The following is an 18771-nucleotide window of genomic DNA, read 5'->3' on the forward strand; positions in this document are numbered from 1 at the left end:
CAGTGTGACTTGGGTGCCTCTTGTCGGGTATATTATTTGCTGCAGCGCTTGAACCAGCTTTACATGGTCTACGGCAGCGATTAACAGGCATTTCCATGCGGTACGTGACCTTTCGTTGTGGTGCATTTGCCGATTACGTGGAGTTCCTGGCCAGATCAGAGGATGAAATGCATATGGCGTTTCAGAGGCTACGCCAGTGTACGGTGGTGGCTGGGAGCGTCATCAACGTGAAGAAGACAAACTGCATGGATGTCGGAGGGAGGGGGGGGGGGGGGCTTTCCCACGCAACGGCGGTGCCCTTTGACAAGGTGTCCGTACTCAAATGTTTAGGAGTGCCCCTACACCAGACACGTGCTCTGCTGCGGGACAAAAAATCACGTCGCTTGAATATGCTCATCAGAACGCGCTATGTCCACACCTACCTTGTCTCCAAACTGAACTACTTTGCTCATGTCCTTCCCTTGACCGCTTCGATGGCCGACAGATTTCAAACAGCATATGGACATTTCTTAAGCGCCGGCCTTGTTTTTAAAGTTCGGTACGCCACCCTGACAATGCCGCAGAGGGCGGTAGGTATCGGTTTAATTCATCTACATAATCGTGCACGATCGCTTTATCTCAACACTATGCGTCGCACGTGGACCTCTGCCCACACCACTCTGACGGGCACCCTGATAGCGGAAGTGGCATCCCCCGGTTTCTGTAGGACACATTTCACCGGCATTCGTCCACATCAGAGAGTTCTTGATTGACTTCAGCTACTTACGGTCAGACCTTCCGACGACACAGATGCCCACTACGAAAGACTATTATCGCCTCTATCAACAGCAGCAACCTATAAATCCGGTCGCCCACAGATAACTTGAAGTTGCCTGGAACGAGGTGTGGCGAGCGGTACCCACGCCTTTTCTACCTACGACGGTGCGTTCATTGTGGTACGTGGTAGTGAATGGGAAGTTCGCTACTCGTCAGAGGTTACATTCCATTCATCTGACGGACGACCCCTTGTGTCCGACATGCTCAGTCGTTGACTCGGATGCACACCGCCTGACTTGTGCCGTGACCAGCGAGTGCTGGCTACTGATGATATATTGCTCCCCGACGGCGTATGCTTTCCATCAACCAGAACAAACGCCGTTAACTGGCTAAAAGGCATGGCCCTTTTCTACATATTTTGCGACGCTCACAAAGGCACACTCTACTATTGGTCCCTATCGATTACGACACATGTAGGTTTCAGCCGCCACCCGAAGTACAGAACCCGTTTCGCAAATTATTTAGGTTTATTATTTGCAGATCCTCCTGCTCACTTGGGCGTTCCGGGTATAAGACGCTGAAAATGAAGAAGAATCTTCGAGCATATTGATCATCTAAGGACGAATAGGGGGGGGGGGGGGGGGGAACACCTCCGAGCAGACAGGAAGACGACTCGGACGCTCAGCTACGGCAGTTGTACGATCTTTTTTTTATAATGGAACGAAAAGAAATGCACAAATATAACACGAAAAAAAAGATCGATAGAGTGTCTGCCACGAAAGCAGGAGATCCCGGGTTCGAGTCCCGGTCGGGGCACACATTTTCAACTGTCCCCGTTGGCTTATATCAACGCAAATATACAGCTAGGGGTATTTATTTCATTTAGAAAAATATTAGCATAAAGCAGGATACGAACCTACTTCCGCTGACTCTGTGACCCGGTGCCTCTATTTACTACCGTAAACACATTCATGTTCTGGTATCTTATGATGTCCTGAAGGCTTTTCCTTCGATATTTCAAAATTGACATTTAATTATAATACCAAGAGTGTCGTATTTGTGATAAATTTTCAGTAGGTGGTTGCCTTGAAACGGCAAAGTGTCATAACACACCGGTTATAGCACGAATACAGTGAAAGAGAACAAATCCTGTATGGCGTCCGACTGCTATCGGTTTTCATGTTTGCATCAAGTTGTGTTACGACGTTATGAACGTTTGTCACTTAGCAAACCTAATTCCTTGGCGTCCTCGAGCAGCAGTATCCATAACTTTTCTGCAATATTCAAAATGTTCAAATGTGTGTGAAATCTTACGGGACTTAACTGCTAAGGTCATCTGTCCCTAAGCTTACACACTACTTAACCTAAATTATCCTAAGGTCAAACACACACACCCATGCCCGAGGGAGGACGCGAACCTCCGACGGGACCAGTCGCATAGTCCACGACTGCAGCGCGACATACCGCTCGGCCAATCCCGCGCGTCTCTTCCACAATAGCACTTATCTCTATCTGTGGCTAAACTTCTCAGCCCTTCCTCTTAACCGCCCTCCGGACGGTCCTTGCAGGCTACAAAACTCCCTTTACCCACGAGAAAACGCGCTCTTCTCGTACAGTCAAGCCAAACATACAAAATTAAACCACACTGTTGGGACATTGAAAAAAGGATTGAGATAGCAAAATATAGCTGCAGTGATTTAAACAAAAAGAAAAACACGGCTCTTTTCATTTCTTGTGTTTCGCTTCCATTACATACAGGAATTTAAAATTTTAGGAAGCATTCTTTCTCTGGAGGATTAACGGCGATCGGAGTAAAATATTAAAACTCAGTAAAACAGTCTCGATGGGCACTGCTGTTGACTTTATTGTTCTTAAGGTTCCTACTTCGAGCCCCGCCACCACAGAGCATCATGGTGGTTACCTCCTGGAGAACCGAAACCGACTTCCAACTACAGTAAACATCTGAAACCCAGTAACAGCCCAGCAGTATGTGATTCAAACCTATGAAATGGATCCGACGGGTCCCTTTCGAAACAAAGCCCACTCAACGTTGTTCCTTACTTGAGGTTTAGGCAACGAGTCTCTGTAATTCCTCTCTTCCAAACGTACTTGCTGGTGTAATTCTCACACAATGCTGAATCATTCTAAGACAACGGCATCCCTGAGAGAACACGAGGACAGTTGGGAAACGGTTTTTATATGGATGTAAGGGATGTGGCGGGTAATTGTCATTCTATGTGTTAATGTACGAAGTGAATTCGTTTATTGCTTGCTGTCTGCAATTACCCCAGGTCTGAATTCTCGAAGTGAGCGATTTCGATCACTCCAGTTGTGAATTCTCCAATTGAGCAATTTTGTCTCTGTAATCCAGTCACTTCTGTACAGTCACTCTAACTACTACCTGTGGCATGAGGTCTTAGGGGCATTTACGTTTGTTGCTGAAACCTCCTGCACACTGTGAACCACGGTCGCTTCCTTCCTTACGTGGCGGACTGAGGTCCAGCGACGTCTGCGGCGACCCGGCCGCCTCCTTGCCCGCGGGCTCTGGTCACGTGACCCGCGGGTGTTATCTGCGCATCAGCAATCTGCAGCCGCCGGCGCGCTATCTGATGGCCGCCCAGGCGCCCATTACCTGCTGAAAGAAGCGCGCCGCCTCCGCAAGATGTCAGCAAACAGCCGCCGCTTGTCTTCAGGTATGAGCGCCTGCCGCCGCCGACATCCTGGTCGCCGCCACAGAACCTGCCCAAGACGAGCTCCTTCTGAGAACCGGCCACGTCCTCCGCTGCAGGATCAGAAAAGGACCTTCCCAAAATATAAATATTTTAACGCGCGTTCACTTTCTTTGAGTTACCATAAGCACTACAGAAAAGCCCAAGTGATCTTTTGTAATTGGACATCAAAAGCTGTATGAATCACAGTAAATAGACACAATAATAGCAACTGCACAATCAGGCTCTCAGCAGGTAAGGGCGTTGAGGATGGGTTGGAGGAGGGAATTAAAAGTTCATGTCGTGTTTCCGTGCGTGTTTCTGCAACAGATGAGTTTACAAAACGAGGACAGGATACAAGAAAATAAGTATGGCAAGACACACTGATGGAGTAAAGTATTACAACTGCCCACCGAGAAATGTGCACTATTCCATTTCTCCTGACGACATCTACGACTGCATGCTACGAATTGAATAATGGATAAGGACTTCCATATGTTGTGTATTTGCTGGAGTGACCATGTGTCACCACGCTGCATATACAAATCTTAGTGTAACCAGAATCATATGAACTCTCAATAATATTCGTATGAGTCAAGTAGTCTTCCATTTAAATACGATTTTTAACTGCAAGCTCTTTTCGTTATCGAGGGTAAGACGCAAATATAAATTGGACGAATAATGTTGAGTTACGTTCTTGGGAAAATTTGTGATATTGTAAAACAAGCGAAGAATGCATACATCGATGTTCTAGCAACACGATAGACTCTGGTGTCAATTCCTCTTTCATGTGCTTTTATAACGAAAATATTTAACGATAAGCCTTTTCGTAAGCAAAAAAAAAAAAATAATATGGTTCAAATGGCTCTGAGCACTATGGGACTCAACTGCTGTGGTCATTAGTCCCCTAGAACTTAGAACTACTTAAACCTAACTAACTTAAGGACATCACATACATCCATGCCCGAGGCGGTATTCGAACCTGCGACCGTAGCAGTCGCACAGTTCCGGACTGCGTGCCTAGAACCGCGAGACCACCGCGGCCGGCTTTTCGTAAGCATATAAGCGTTTGAATGAATCACTGCAAGCGATATCATAAGCTGCACTTCGTTATTAGAGCTTAAATGTCGGTGTTCAGGTCACCTATGAATCGCAGTCAGAGACGGCACACTTATTGATAACTGAAGTAGTGCTTGGCAAAAATCACTCCGAATTTACTTATAACTGGCCTACAAGACGCCAGTAACCTACAAAAGTAATAGTTAAATCGTATCAGTTCTTTAACAACACTCAGTTTGCTCGGCGAAACCCGCAGACACTGAATTCATATCCGTTGTAATGCAGTTCGTTGTTCTGTATTTAACCATCCATGACTATGTTGCTCCGTAAAGGAGCATAACATTTCGTAAAGTTTCCATAAAGTTCTGTATGCATTCATTACTGAAGTGCAAAATTTTCAATCTAAATCTTCGCAATATTAAATGCCAAAAATATCGCAAAACTTGCAATTCTATACAATCATGCTAACATTTACACTCCTGGAAATTGAAATAAGAACACCGTGAATTCATTGTCCCAGGAAGGGGAAACTTTATTGACACATTCCTGGGGTCAGATACATCACATGATCACACTGACAGAACGACAGGCACATAGACACAACCAACAGAGCATGCACAATGTCATCACTAGTACAGTGTATATCCACCTTTCGCAGCAATGCAGGCTGCTATTCTCCCATGGAGACGATCGTAGAGATGCTGGATGTAGTCCTGTGGAACGGCTTGCCATGCCATTTCTACCTGGCGCCTCAGTTGGACCAGCGTTCGTGCTGGACGTGCAGACCGCATGAGACGACGCTTCATCCAGTCCCAAACATGCTCAATGGGGGACAGATCAGGAGATCTGCTGGCCAGGGTAGTTGACTTACACCTTCTAGAGCACGTTGGGTGGCACGGGATACATGCGGACGTGCATTGTCCTGTTGGAACAGCAAGTTCCCTTGCCGGTCTAGGAATAGTAGAACGATGGGTTCGATGACGGTTTGGATGTACCGTGCACTATTCAGTGTCCCCTCGACGATCACCAGAGGTGTACGGCTATTGTAGGAGATCGCTCCCCACAACATGATGCCGGGTGTTGGCCCTGTGTGCCTCGGTCGTAAGCAGTCCTGATTGTGGCGCTCACCTGCACGGCGCCAAACACGCATACGACCATCATTGGCACCAAGGCAGAAGCGACTCTCATCGCTGAAGACGACACGTCTCCATTCGTCCCTCCATTCACGCCTGTCGCGACACCACTGGAGGCGGGCTGCACGATGTTGGGGCGTGAGCGGAAGACGGCCTAACGGTGTGTGGGACCGTAGCCCAGATTCATGGAGACGGTTGCGAATTATCCTCGCCGATACCCCAGGAGCAACAGTGTCCCTAATTTGCTGGGAAGTGGCGGTGCGGTCCCCTACGGCACTGCGTGGGATCCTACGGTCTTGGCGTGCATCCGTGCGTCGCTGCGGTCCGGTCCCAGGTCGACGGGCACGTGCACCTTCCGCCGACCACTGGCGACAACATCGATGTACTGTGGAGACCACACGCCCCACGTGTTGAGATATTTAGCGGTACGTCCACCCGGCCTCCCGCATGCCCACTATACGCCCTCGCTCAAAGTCCGTCAACTGCACATACGGTTCACGTCCACGCTGTCGTGGCATGCTACCAGTGTTAAAGACTGCGATGGAGCTCCGTATGCCACGGCAAACTGGCTGACACTGACGGCGGCGGTGCACAAATGCTGCGCAGCTAGCGCCATTCGACGGTCAACACCGCGGTTCCTGGTGTGTCCGCTGTGCCGTGCGTGTGATCATTGCTTGTACAGCCCTCTCGCAGTGTCCGGAGTAAGTATGGTGGGTCTGACACACCGGTGTCAATGTGTTCTTTTTCCCATTTCCAGGAGTGTACTTCAATTTTAACTTCCATTTACTCCCTCTGAGCGGTGATAATACCCATTTAAAGTTGCCTGGCTAACATTCCTTCAAGTAAAGTCTCATAATTAGAAGTTGTGGCATTAAACAATTCTCACAACCGAGATATCTTAACTAATCTTCTTGCGTGCACTGATTCACCAACAGACACAAGTCTGACGGAACACAGCGTTTAACGTTCACAGTCTGACATCATCTAAAACAGTGAGTACAGTTTATCATTTCGTTTATTAGCAAGACATTTTTAATAATTAAATTCAGTCTCGACAACGTCTTCCGTGTCGTCTGCCGCCCACCGGCTGTCGGCTGCACCCCAAAAGTGTCCGGCACACCCGCTGCCGCGTCACCAAACAGCATGCAATGCCTTTCTGAACTAGATCGTGGATCCGGAAAAAAATGCTCAGTAAACATTTTTAGAACGTCATACAAAATGTATAATACAAAATTATAACACGTATTCCTATTTCTCGAGCGTCACTCAGCGGAAACTATCAGTGTTTGTCACATTCATCGTAAACAGTATAGGCTGAGAGCCACCTGGTGACGCTGTGAGGACGAGACGAGGAAAGTATGTAAGCGGAGCGGAGCAGAAACAATTGGAGAATTATTTTGACAATGATTGGAAAGTTGGAAATTTGTGGGAAGGACTATGGGACCAAACTGCTGAGGTCGTCGGTCCCTAGGCTTAAGCACTAATTAAACTAACTTACTCTAAGGACAACACACAGCCATACCCGAGGGAGGACTCTAACCTCCGGGGAAAGTCGCACGGTCCGTGACAAGACGCCTCAGACCGCACGGCCACAGAGGACGATATCCAGTGACATAAGCGATTTTAACAAATGTCGGTTTGCAATCGCTGCCGCCTGATAATAAGCACAACGTAAGTGTTACCATGCTACACTCGTGGGCATGTGCTGAAAGTCTTTGAAGGATGGTGAAACAAGCTGTAGGCGGCAAGGTGTTGGACTTCCGGGCCTCATCACAGGAATGTTTCGGAGCACACCGTTCAGTGTGAATTGCTGAACCTGGAAATCCGTAACAGAAGATCCCTATATGTTTCCATGTGAACCCAACGATACTATCAAATAGGACTGCAGCGGTCACAGGATCTTCTAAATGAGGTAGTGGGTCAAAGGCATCGTGCTACCTGTGTGGACGAATCACGTTACCTTTTTCACCATGTCGATGGTCCTGTGCGGACACGAAGTCATCCAGGCGAACGACTGCTCAAAACATGTACTATGGCACGGACGCAGGAGCTGGGGGCAGTACTACGCTACGGGACACACTCCCCTGGGCTTCCATGGGACATGTGGTGGTTACCGAAGGCACCATGACGGCGGTGGACTAGATGACCTGTGATACGGGTTGCCTGCAGCCCTTCATGACTGATGTCTTTCCCAGTGTTGATGAAACAAGGCGAGAATCATGATGCAGTGATCTGTGGAGGAGATTAGTGTTTTACGTTCCGTCGACATCGAGGTCATTAGAGACGGAGCACAAGTTCTGATTAGGGAAGGATGGAGAAGGAAATCGGCCGAGCCCTTTCTAAGACATCCTAGCATTTCCATTAAGGGATTTAGAGAAATCACAGAAAAAGTAAATCGGGATGCGAGCCGTGAGCGTTAACCATTGCGGTAATCCGCTCTGTGCAGTGATATGAGAAGCGTGATTAGTAAGCTCACGTTGATCTCGCCTAATAAGGACTTGATGGAACACTTCTGGACGCTATTGATCCGTCCCCTCAAACGACCGGCCGTAATTTACGTGAGTTCGGTAACTTGCGCATAAACATCCGGTGCCACGCAACTCCGGAAACTTACCAAGGACTTGTCGATTGCACGTCATGAAGACTGGCTGCTGTGTAGGGTTCCAAAGGCAGTCCCACAAGCTATTAACCAGGTTGTAATTGCTTAGCGGGTGATAGGAATGGCAAGGGACAAGCCCGTCAAAACGAAATCTAACATAAATAATCATTAAATTATATACAGGGTGTTACACTAAATGTGTTTGCCTCTGTAAGTTGCGAAGTAATAGACGACGGAAACATATATTGCGATAGGTCACCATAAAAAGCGTTATACTGTCTGCGGAGTTATGAACACAGTTTATTGTGTTATTATCCGAAGAGTTACAGCAAAAAGATACAATCTTTTAAATGAAACAATAGTTGTTTCTATCATGCACTGGAATCAGTAACACCATCTGTGTATACATCAATTTAGCCCGCATCTCGTGGTCGTGCGGTAGCGCTCTCGCTTCCCACGCCCGGGTTCACGGGTTCGATTCCCGGCCGGGTCAGGGATTTTCTCTGCCTCGTGATGGCTGAGTGTTGTGTGCTGCCCTTAGGTTAGTTAGGTTTAAGTAGTTCTAAGTTTTGGGGGAATGATGACCATAGATGTTAAGTCCCATAGTGCTCAGAGCCATATACATTAATTTAAATTACATTCCTATCAGTTTTAGTTTGGGAGCTACAACCCTTCAAAGTTTCAAGGGCAGATACTACACACTGTACATCATACATGGCTGTGTGGTTGGTGATGGCTGTTCTGGTGGTGGGAAGTTGATTTAAATGAGATGTTCAAATGTGTGTCCATCTTCCTGAATGCACAATGCAGTACGCCTTCTAAAGGATCTGCGGACGAGATGTAATATCGCCGGTGTCACGGAGCAACATGCGTCCTCGATGCGACGTTTTAGATCATCTGGGGATGTGGACTCAGTGACATAAACACGATCCCTTAGATATCACCATAAAAGAAATCTGATGGTGTTAAATCGGGCTACCTTGCGGGCCTTGCATAAGGCCCATGGTGCCCCAACCACCTTCCTGCAAACTTGTTGTTTAGTTCTTCCACAACAGCACACGCAGAATGGGCTGGGTGACCATCGTGCTGCATCCACATATGGACTCTCGTGTGTAGACACACATGTTTAAGGAGACTACCCAAACTGTCGACTATAAACGCGCGATATAACTCACCTGTCAGTGTACCTGGAAAGTAGTGTGGACCGATGATTTCATCCCCAAGGATTCCACACCATACATTAATAGACCACCTACGTTGACAGTCGACAGGTCGTACCCACCAAGGATTATCTGCGGCCCAGTAGTGCACGGTATGGCGATTCACTGCATCATAATTTGTGAATGTGAGCTCATCAGAGAACATAACACCTCGGAAAGACTCCAGAGAGCAATTACGCACAGAATGTAACTCTCGCATGGAAATCGTTCGCATGCAGCTCCTGGGTCAGTGACAGGCGGTACGGGTGAAACCTGTGGCCGTGTACTATACGCCACACAGATGTGAAACTGACACCCGCGACTGCAGCAACGGCTCGTAAGCCGACATGAGGATCGTGGTGTACTGCAGCTAAAACAAACAACTCCGTCTCCTCACTTCTTGCACTTCTTCGTCCCTTAGTGCGGCGCATTACCAAGCTGCCTGTTTCCCGAAGTCGTTGTTCGGCTCGTAATAACGTAATGGCTGCCGGAGCTCTTCGTCTAGGACATCTCACGGCGAACGCCATGGCTGCTTCAGTGGCATCGTGTCGGCACTCGTCGAGCATCAGCAACGTGTCAACGTACTCGTTGTTCGTGTATGCCATCTTCATCCGACGTCAGTAACTGTGATATATTGAGCCCCGTTTGTTTGTGTGGCTCGAACTGTCGGGTATACGGCCGTGTGCGGCGACATTCGGCAGTCTAACAGCGCATCGAGGAAGCTTATCGCTCCGTGACACCGGCGACGTTACAACTCGGCGCACCTCATTTAGAAGGCGCATTGCGTTGTGCGCAGCGTGAGTGGTATCTTCCCCTGAAACTTTGAAGGGTTGTAGCTCCCAAACTAAAGGTGATATAAGTGTAATTTAAATTTATGTACACAGAGCTGGTGTTACTGATTCCAGTGCATGATAGAAACAACTATTGTTCCATTTAAAAATTGTATCTTTTTGCTGTAACTCTTTGGATAATAACACAATAGATTATGTTCATAGCTCCGCAGACAGTGTAACGTTTCTTATGGTGACGTACCACAATAAATATTTCCGCCGCCTATTACTTCGTAACTTACACAGGCAAAAACATGTTTTGAACACCCTATATATATATATATATATATATATATATATATATATATATATATATATATATATATAGCCAGTGGTAATAGTGCTAAATTATTATTGGTCCAGACCACTGATCTTCAAGTCCATCAAAAACTAGCATGAGTATTTCAAATATGGTTCAAATGGCTCAGAGCACTATGGGACTTAACATCTGAGGTCATCAGTCCCCTAGAACTTAGAACTACTTTCACCTAAGGACATCACATACCACACACATCCATGCCCGAGGCAGGATTCGAACCTGCGACCGTAGCAATCTCGCGGTTCCAGACTGTAGCGCCTAGAACCGCTCGGCCACTCTTGCCAGCTGAGTATTTCAAAGTTCAGACGGGACGTGTGTCACTTTGAATAAAACGCACATTTACGCCAACAGCATGAAACGGTACAATTTATCAAAACGTGACGTACTTCACCTTGGAGAAAGTCCATACCTTACTTACACTGAATCAAAGATGTAATATGGGTGAAAGTGACTTATGCCACTTTTAAGTAACAGCAGTTCATTTAAACATAGCCAAAAGATATAATGTATCTAATTGTGGCGTATGATACCTTTAAGAAAACAGAATTTTTCTGAAACTGAGTCCAAAGATATAATATAGCTTACACGTGACATATATCACGTTTATGAAAACAGAAATTTACTTAAACACAGTCACAATCTACAATATAGCTTTGAAACAGAAGTTTACTTAACAGAATCCAAAGATATACCATAGCTTCGACTGACGTACGGCACCGCAGAATTTACAAAACACAACATCTTAATGAAAATAATACCAAATTACATACAATATATGGACATGAGGCGCGGTATCGTTAGAGGGAGCAAGTATTCTTTCGCTTAAGCAGTTTACATCCGGGTCAACTAGATCCATCTTTCAAAAAGCCGATACAGAAGTATTTGAGCTATAGTTATCGAAGCCAGCGGCAAGACAACACTACGCTATGCGACGTTAGCCGCATCTGACTCATTTTACGTTGCAAGTGTGCTACCGCACGTAAAATGGAGTAGACAGGAAATTACAGTAATTAAAAAAATACAAGGAACCGAATACAATTACCTACGTAATGAAATACTGACATCAGTAGGCACAGCCACGAGCGAATTTATAGTCACTGCAATTGCGCCTCACCGTTAACAGCAAGCGACACGTACATAAATCTTTACAGATCAGTGACGCGTGCTCTTTCAGACAAAAATATTTTAAACGTCATCTGAAACTTATAACACTGAACAGTGACAAGCCGGCCGGTGTTGCCGAGCGGCTCTATGCGCTTTAGTCTGGAATCACGCGACCGCTACGGTCGCAGGTTCGAATTCTGCCTCGCTCATGGCTGTGTGTGACGTCCTTAGGTTGGTTAGGTTTAAGTAGTTCTAATTTCTAGGGTACTGATGACCTCAGATGTTAAGTCCCACAGTGCTCAGAGGCATCTGAACCAAACAATGACAATGAAGAAACGCTACCAAGGTCAAAATTAAATTGAAACTTAGTTACGTACAAAAAGTCACTGATGCTTCACACTAACTACCGTATAAGATTTGACTCATCCACGTTAATAAGCACTAGATGAGCATAAATCGTATGTCTCAGAATACACACACACACACACACACACACACACACACACACACACACACACACACACACACACACGCACGAACACACACACATACAAGCAATGTAAATCACAAGGTAACAGATGCACTGGCAGATGCATTTACACTAGGCCATCCACACACTGGTAGTGAACACGAAGGCTAGAGAATCCCAAGCGCTTGACAACTGCTTATTTCAAAAAACTTGTTTCTTGTAAGCCTTGCATTTCTTCAAGTGTGGCTGCAAATAGCCAGATGTGCCACAGGTTCTGTGAATACTAGCAGAAGTGTACATGCCTTAACTCAGCGCCGTACAAACACTGGCTGCCGCCGCCAGTAATCATTAGGCGAGTTCACTACAACAGAGCAGCAGAGCTACTCAACACAACCCAGTTCACTGCTCCAACCCACAAACACCGTCCCTCCACGTTGCTCTCGCCGGCCCGTCCCAGCTCTCTCCTCGCCACCGGCGCTAACCTCCAGCGGCCAACCCACTGCCAGGGACACTAGCTACGGCAGTTATATACACTCCTGGAAATGGAAAAAAGAACACATTGACACCGGTGTGTCAGACCCACCATACTTGCTCCGGACACTGCGAGAGGGCTGTACAAGTAATGATCACACGCACGGCACAGCGGACACACCAGGAAACGCGGTGTTGGCCGTCGAATGGCACTAGCTGCGCAGCATTTGTGCACCGCCGCCGTCAGTGTCAGCCAGTTTGCCGTGGCATACGGAGCTCCATCGCAGTCTTTAACACTGGTAGCATGCCGCGACAGCGTGGACGTGAACCGTATGTGCAGTTGACGGACTTTGAGCGAGGGCGTATAGTGGGCATGCGGGAGGCCGGGTGGACGTACCGCCGAATTGCTCAACACGTGGGGCGTGAGGTCTCCACAGTACATCGATGTTGTCGCCAGTGGTCGGCGGAAGGTGCACGTGCCCGTCGACCTGGGACCGGACCGCAGCGACGCACGGATGCACGCCAAGACCGTAGGATCCTACGCAGTGCCGTAGGGGACCGCACCGCCATTTCCCAGCAAATTAGGGACACTGTTGCTCCTGGGGTATCGGCGAGGATAATTCGCAACCGTCTCCATGAAGCTGGGCTACGGTCCCGCACACCGTTAGGCCGTCTTCCGCTCACGCCCCAACATCGTGCAGCCCGCCTCCAGTGGTGTCGCGACAGGCGTGAATGGAGGGACGAATGGAGACGTGTCGTCTTCAGCGATGAGAGTCGCTTCTGCCTTGGTCCAATGATGGTCGTATGCGTGTTTGGCGCCGTGCAGGTGAGCGCCGCAATCAGGACTGCATACGACCGAGGCACACAGGGCCAACACCCGGCATCATGCTGTGGGGAGCGATCTCCTACACAGCCCGTACACCTCTGGTGATCGTCGAGGGGACACTGAATAGTGCACGGTACATCCAAACCGTCATCGAACCCATCGTTCTACCATTCCTAGACCGGCAAGGGAACTTGCTGTTCCAACAGGACAATGCACGTCCGCATGTATCCCGTGCCACCCAACGTGCTCTAGAAGGTGTAAGTCAACTACCCTGGCCAGCAAGATCTCCGGATCTGTCCCCCATTGAGCATGTTTGGGACTGGATGAAGCGTCGTCTCACGCGGTCTGCACGTCCAGCACGAACGCTGGTCCAACTGAGGCGCCAGGTGGAAATGGCATGGCAAGCCGTTCCACAGGACTACATCCAGCATCTCTACGATCGTCTCCATGGGAGAATAGCAGCCTGCATTGCTGCGAAAGGTGGATATACATTGTACTAGTGCCGACATTGTGCATGCTCTGTTGCCTGTGTCTATGTGCCTGTGGTTCTGTCAGTGTGATCATGTGATGTATCTGACCCCAGGAATGTGTCAATAAAGTTTCCCCTTCCTGGGACAATGAATTCACGGTGTTCTTATTTCAATTTCCAGGAGTGTAGAAACGGGCGAATAAATTTATCTGTATACCCGCCGCACGGCACACTCAGAATGTTTTGTCTCATCGTTGTGTATTATAATGTAAACAACGTACGTAAACTGAACTAGTGCCCACTGATGACAGCAAAATAGCATGTTTGGATTACAAAAATATGTGTTGCTTGCATAATAAACAGATGTGAATTTCCACAAATTAGTTACGTCGATTCTAAAGCAATAATTTAATCAAAGTTGAAATTTAAAATTTAAAAATCTGTAAACACTGAGGCTTTCAACAGGAACTATTTGAAAGAATATACAGGTTTGTTATTACAGCTGCTCGCTCCCCCCCCCCCCCCCTCCCCACTGCCAGTATGCATATCCAGCTATTCACGACATATTCCAGTTCTCACATTTCTGCAGCTAGTGCGTACAGTCGAACGGCGCTACGGATAGAAATTACAAATTAATACACAGAGACGTCTGTCTCTCGCCGCATTGAGCATGATTTCGACGTCTCAGCTATTATGGACAATCAATCACTCTCATTAACGCATCCTGTACGAGGATTGCCCAGAAAGTAATGCATCACCTTTTTTTCTTCAACAGTTCTTTATTGAACATAATGAGAATTACACACATGAAAGAATGGTTTTTATCTACGTACCCTATTTTTTCCACGTAATCTCTATGCCGTTTATTGCCCTTCCTCCAGCGCGAACCAAGGACGTGTATGCCCTGTCGATACCAATCTTTGTCCTCGTGGCGGAGCCAGTGTTTCACTGCGTGATTCACCTCCTCATGTCCTCTTCCACGAATGGCATCGTTTAATTGCCCAAACAAATGGAAGTCCGAGGGGGCTGGTCAGGACTGTAGAGTGGATGCGATAACACTGCCCAGCCCTGCTTCGCGATGTGTGCAGCAGTCCTCAGACTTGTGTGTGGCCGAGCGTTATCGTGTAGCTGCAAAACATCTCTTGTATTGCTGAGACCCCGAAGTCTCCGTAAGCGTATGTTGAGTTTTGTCAATGTGTTGACATCTGCTTCTGAATTAATGGTACCGCTTCCTGGTATCACATCAATGAGAATCACACCTTCATAGTCCCAGAACACAGTGATCATGACCTTGCCAGCGGAAGCAGTTGCTTTGACTTTTTTCCTTCTGTAGGGAGTGGGAATGGCTCCATTCGATCGACTGTCGTTTTGTTTTGAGCTCTAAGTGGTGAACCCAAGTTTCATCACCTGCCACACTCCGCGATAAGAAGGCCGCCCCCTCAGCAACGAAACGTTGCAACAAATCAAGACAAAAGTTTATTCTGTGCGATTTGTGATCCACCGTTAGACAGCGAGGGACCCATCTTGCACACACTTTTGAATATCCAAGAGTGGGGATAACTGCATCCACACTTTCTTTGCTGAGTTGTAATGCGTTCGTCCTCGCGAATGACAACGTCAGCTCGCTGCAACACCTTAGGTGACACAGCCGTGGATGATCTCCACGACCTGTGCAAATCGTGGAGCTCCGCCGAACCGGCTTCTGATGACCTCATCCTCCGTACCCACCGACTATACTTCTGTCGACAGCAGATGCTCCATGGAGTTTGCACAAGGGTTTGTGAATATTCCCCACAGTTTCTTTCTCTGCAGTGAGAAATTCAATGGCGGCACGTTGCTTGTAACGTACAACACCTACAGATGCCATCTGAAACTGTCTTGCAGCTACACTATCTGCTGAAAGTGACGGAAATTTGGAGCGCTCACTCAGAAGACTTCAAATAATACATACGTAACGTTTCGCATTCGTAGCATTGTTTTCGGCTGATAAAAAAAAGCCGGTCATTTCTTTCTGGGAAACCCTCGTAGTTAAGACCAACTGAACGTCGGAGGCTAAACTGGGGCGCATTTCCTTATTAGCCAACACTGAAAACCAATGGAATTTAGTACAGTATCACGCCCCGCCTTTGGTCTACATACTCCCACGTTTATCCTTACCTTAAAATGTCACACTTTTTCGTTCTATGCTATGCGAATGTTACGTCGATCTTCAACCTTCCCAGTTTTCACAGTTCGTTTCAAATACTAGAACAACTTGTACTTTGTGTTGCTCTTCGCATTCACCTGTCTTCCCCAACCAGTTTCATATACCAAGTCATCCAGTTCCCACATATCCTCCTCTTCCTGCAACAGCTTTGACCCCAATAAAGTGGAGCACATAGTTCCAGAGCCGAGTATCCTATATTATAACCACTATTCTGGATACCCTGCTGTAGCATTACACCCACATTCTACTTTTTATTCAGGTCAGTGTCCTTCATACATTCCCCCACTATAATTTCTATAAGCTTCCACTCTGCTACAATGAAATTCATACCGACATATATCTTTCATTTCTAGCCCCAACTTGTAAGCGGTCTGTTACAAATGTCTTTCGTATCATGTATCTATATTCTAGTTTTGAGTCGTTCGCAAGTGTCAAAGAGTACATAGTCCATCCTCTCACCTGCTGGAGAAGTTGTATCTTTAGTTCGCTTGTGAAGGAGCGTGTCATCAAGTTGTACCTGTGCTCACAGTCTTGCCAGCCAATAAGCTTGCTTGTGACAGAGCTTCAAGTTAGGGCCACCCCCTGTGGTTCCCACCTCACGCTGTTAATATCGTTCTCGTTGCTGACGAATGTCAAGTTGAGCCATTTTGTCCTGTGTATCACTGAGACAGGCATTTCTAAGCTGAAATGTTCAGGAATTGTGATGGGAGCATTGCTTGCTGGCGGTCCATAGGCATAATTACACAGGTGAACATTAATAACACAGACAAAGTGCAGGGGCGGGTTCCTGGCTCGAAAAGGAGGAAAAAAGTTCCTATGAACGTGTTTCGGGAAGTACATCGTTGGCACGGTAGATGGCACTGACGAAGTTCATCTGACCACGTGCCGGTGATTCCTTGTGTGCTTGGTTGAACGTACTATAAGCAGCAAATAGGGCCGGTATTCATGTCGGGAACAAGCCGAGATGGCGTCTGTCTACGGCCAAGCAGAAGTAAACGATCGAGAGACAGCAGGACTATGTCAAAGCAAGTACTCTCACATATACCAACCACATCACATAACATTTCAAGATCTTTCTGGGCGTTTCTGTGATCATGGGTCCTTTCAGGCAGACCCCTCAGAAGGGGCTTGAAATGCTGTGTGATATGGCTGGTGTCGTGAGGGTATTTGCTTTGACATAGCCATGCTGCCTCTCAACCGCTTCCATCTGCTTGGCCAGAACAGACACCATCTCGGCTTGTCCCCGAGATGAATACCGAACCATTCCGCTGATTACAGTACGTTGGGTCAATCAAACAGCCTGCAGCACACAAAGTACGTGATCAGAGATACTTTCATTCGTCAGCGCTATCTATCATGCCAACGATGCATTTCTGGACACATATTCACAGGAGGTTTCTTCCTCCATTTACAGTCAGGCATCCTTTTCTGCAGTTTGTAGAATTTTTTGAATGTTCACCCTGTATGTTACATGTTTCTCGGGTTTGCACATGTGTATTTGTGACGAGTCACAACAAATTGGTGAACATATGCAGAGTCCGCCCAGACTGGATAGGCGTACTCTATAGCAGAGAAGCACTGAGCAAGAGCGAAAGTGCGGAGAACGCCCGGCGCCGCTCCGAACACAATCATTTTTATGTGACTGTGTGGCACTGTACATTTGTGTAGTTCCTTGGAGTAAAATAGCATCTTCGGTTCTAAACTTATAATGTCCGTTTTCTTAATAATAACTGACATTCATTTAAATTTTCTCTTGAAGTCACCTCTCAGTCTTCGAATCCTATGCTCAACTCAATCGTACATGTGCTCGCTCACCATTTGTTTACGTTATTAGCGTGTGCCGGCTCATCTTATTGCAAATGATCAGCAGAAGTAAAAGTATAGGGAAGTAAAAGTATAGGGCTATTCAGAAAGAAGAAACATGCTTAAAACATTTCCATCTACCACATTACAAAAGGTAGCTCTGTAATTCCAACGTTCCTGGACAGGCAACAGTTTAAGACTTTGAACAGTTCGGATAGACGTCCCAATCACGGCCGCATTGGTGCTGCTGCTTTCTTCTCCATAGAAAAAACTGACTGGAGTAACCTATTTAGATATGCTTCAAAACTGGTTATTTCCTCAACCTGAATGTTTCAAATGGGTTCATCTTCATGCAAGGCGGTGCCCCGCCTCATGTCTCTAAGCACGTCCGACGTTACCTGAATGACATCATTCCTGGACGTTGAATTGGAAGAGGAGGGAAGATGATCTTCATCGCCGGTGGCGTCCTAGACGTCCGGACCTCACACCTTGTGACTTTTGTCTGTGGGGTTACTTAAAAGCCCACAGTTTTATCCCCCCCCCCCCCCCCCCCCCTATGCCTGACACTCTTGAAAGTCTGCGACATCCCATTGTTGAAGCTGTGAATTCGGCTACGAGAGACCAGCTGCTTCGAGTGTGGCAGAAAATGATCCATCGGTTTGGATTTTTTCGTCTAACACATAGTACTCACATTGAATGCGTATAAGTTTTAACTTTTCTGTTTCCAGGAACCTTGGAATTGTGTTTCTAACTTTTATAGTTTGCAAGCAGAAAAAGTCTCAAATCTGTTCCATCTTTTTGAATAATCCAGTACTGCCAT

General features: G+C 47.0%; 1 protein-coding gene across 1 annotated transcript in view; it reads right to left on the bottom strand.

Moving 5' to 3' along the window:
- Positions 1-18771, bottom strand: part of LOC126280098 (fibroin heavy chain-like) — a 65977-nt gene that overhangs the window by 17126 nt on the left and 30080 nt on the right. Inside the window, exon 2 of the mRNA XM_049979738.1 lies at positions 3241-3538. Coding sequence (XP_049835695.1) covers positions 3241-3538 — 298 coding nt within the window. The remainder of the gene's footprint in view (positions 1-3240; positions 3539-18771) is intronic.

The sequence above is a fragment of the Schistocerca gregaria genome, chromosome 1, assembly GCF_023897955.1.
Source record: "Schistocerca gregaria isolate iqSchGreg1 chromosome 1, iqSchGreg1.2, whole genome shotgun sequence".
Classification (NCBI taxonomy): Eukaryota; Metazoa; Arthropoda; class Insecta; order Orthoptera; family Acrididae; genus Schistocerca; species Schistocerca gregaria.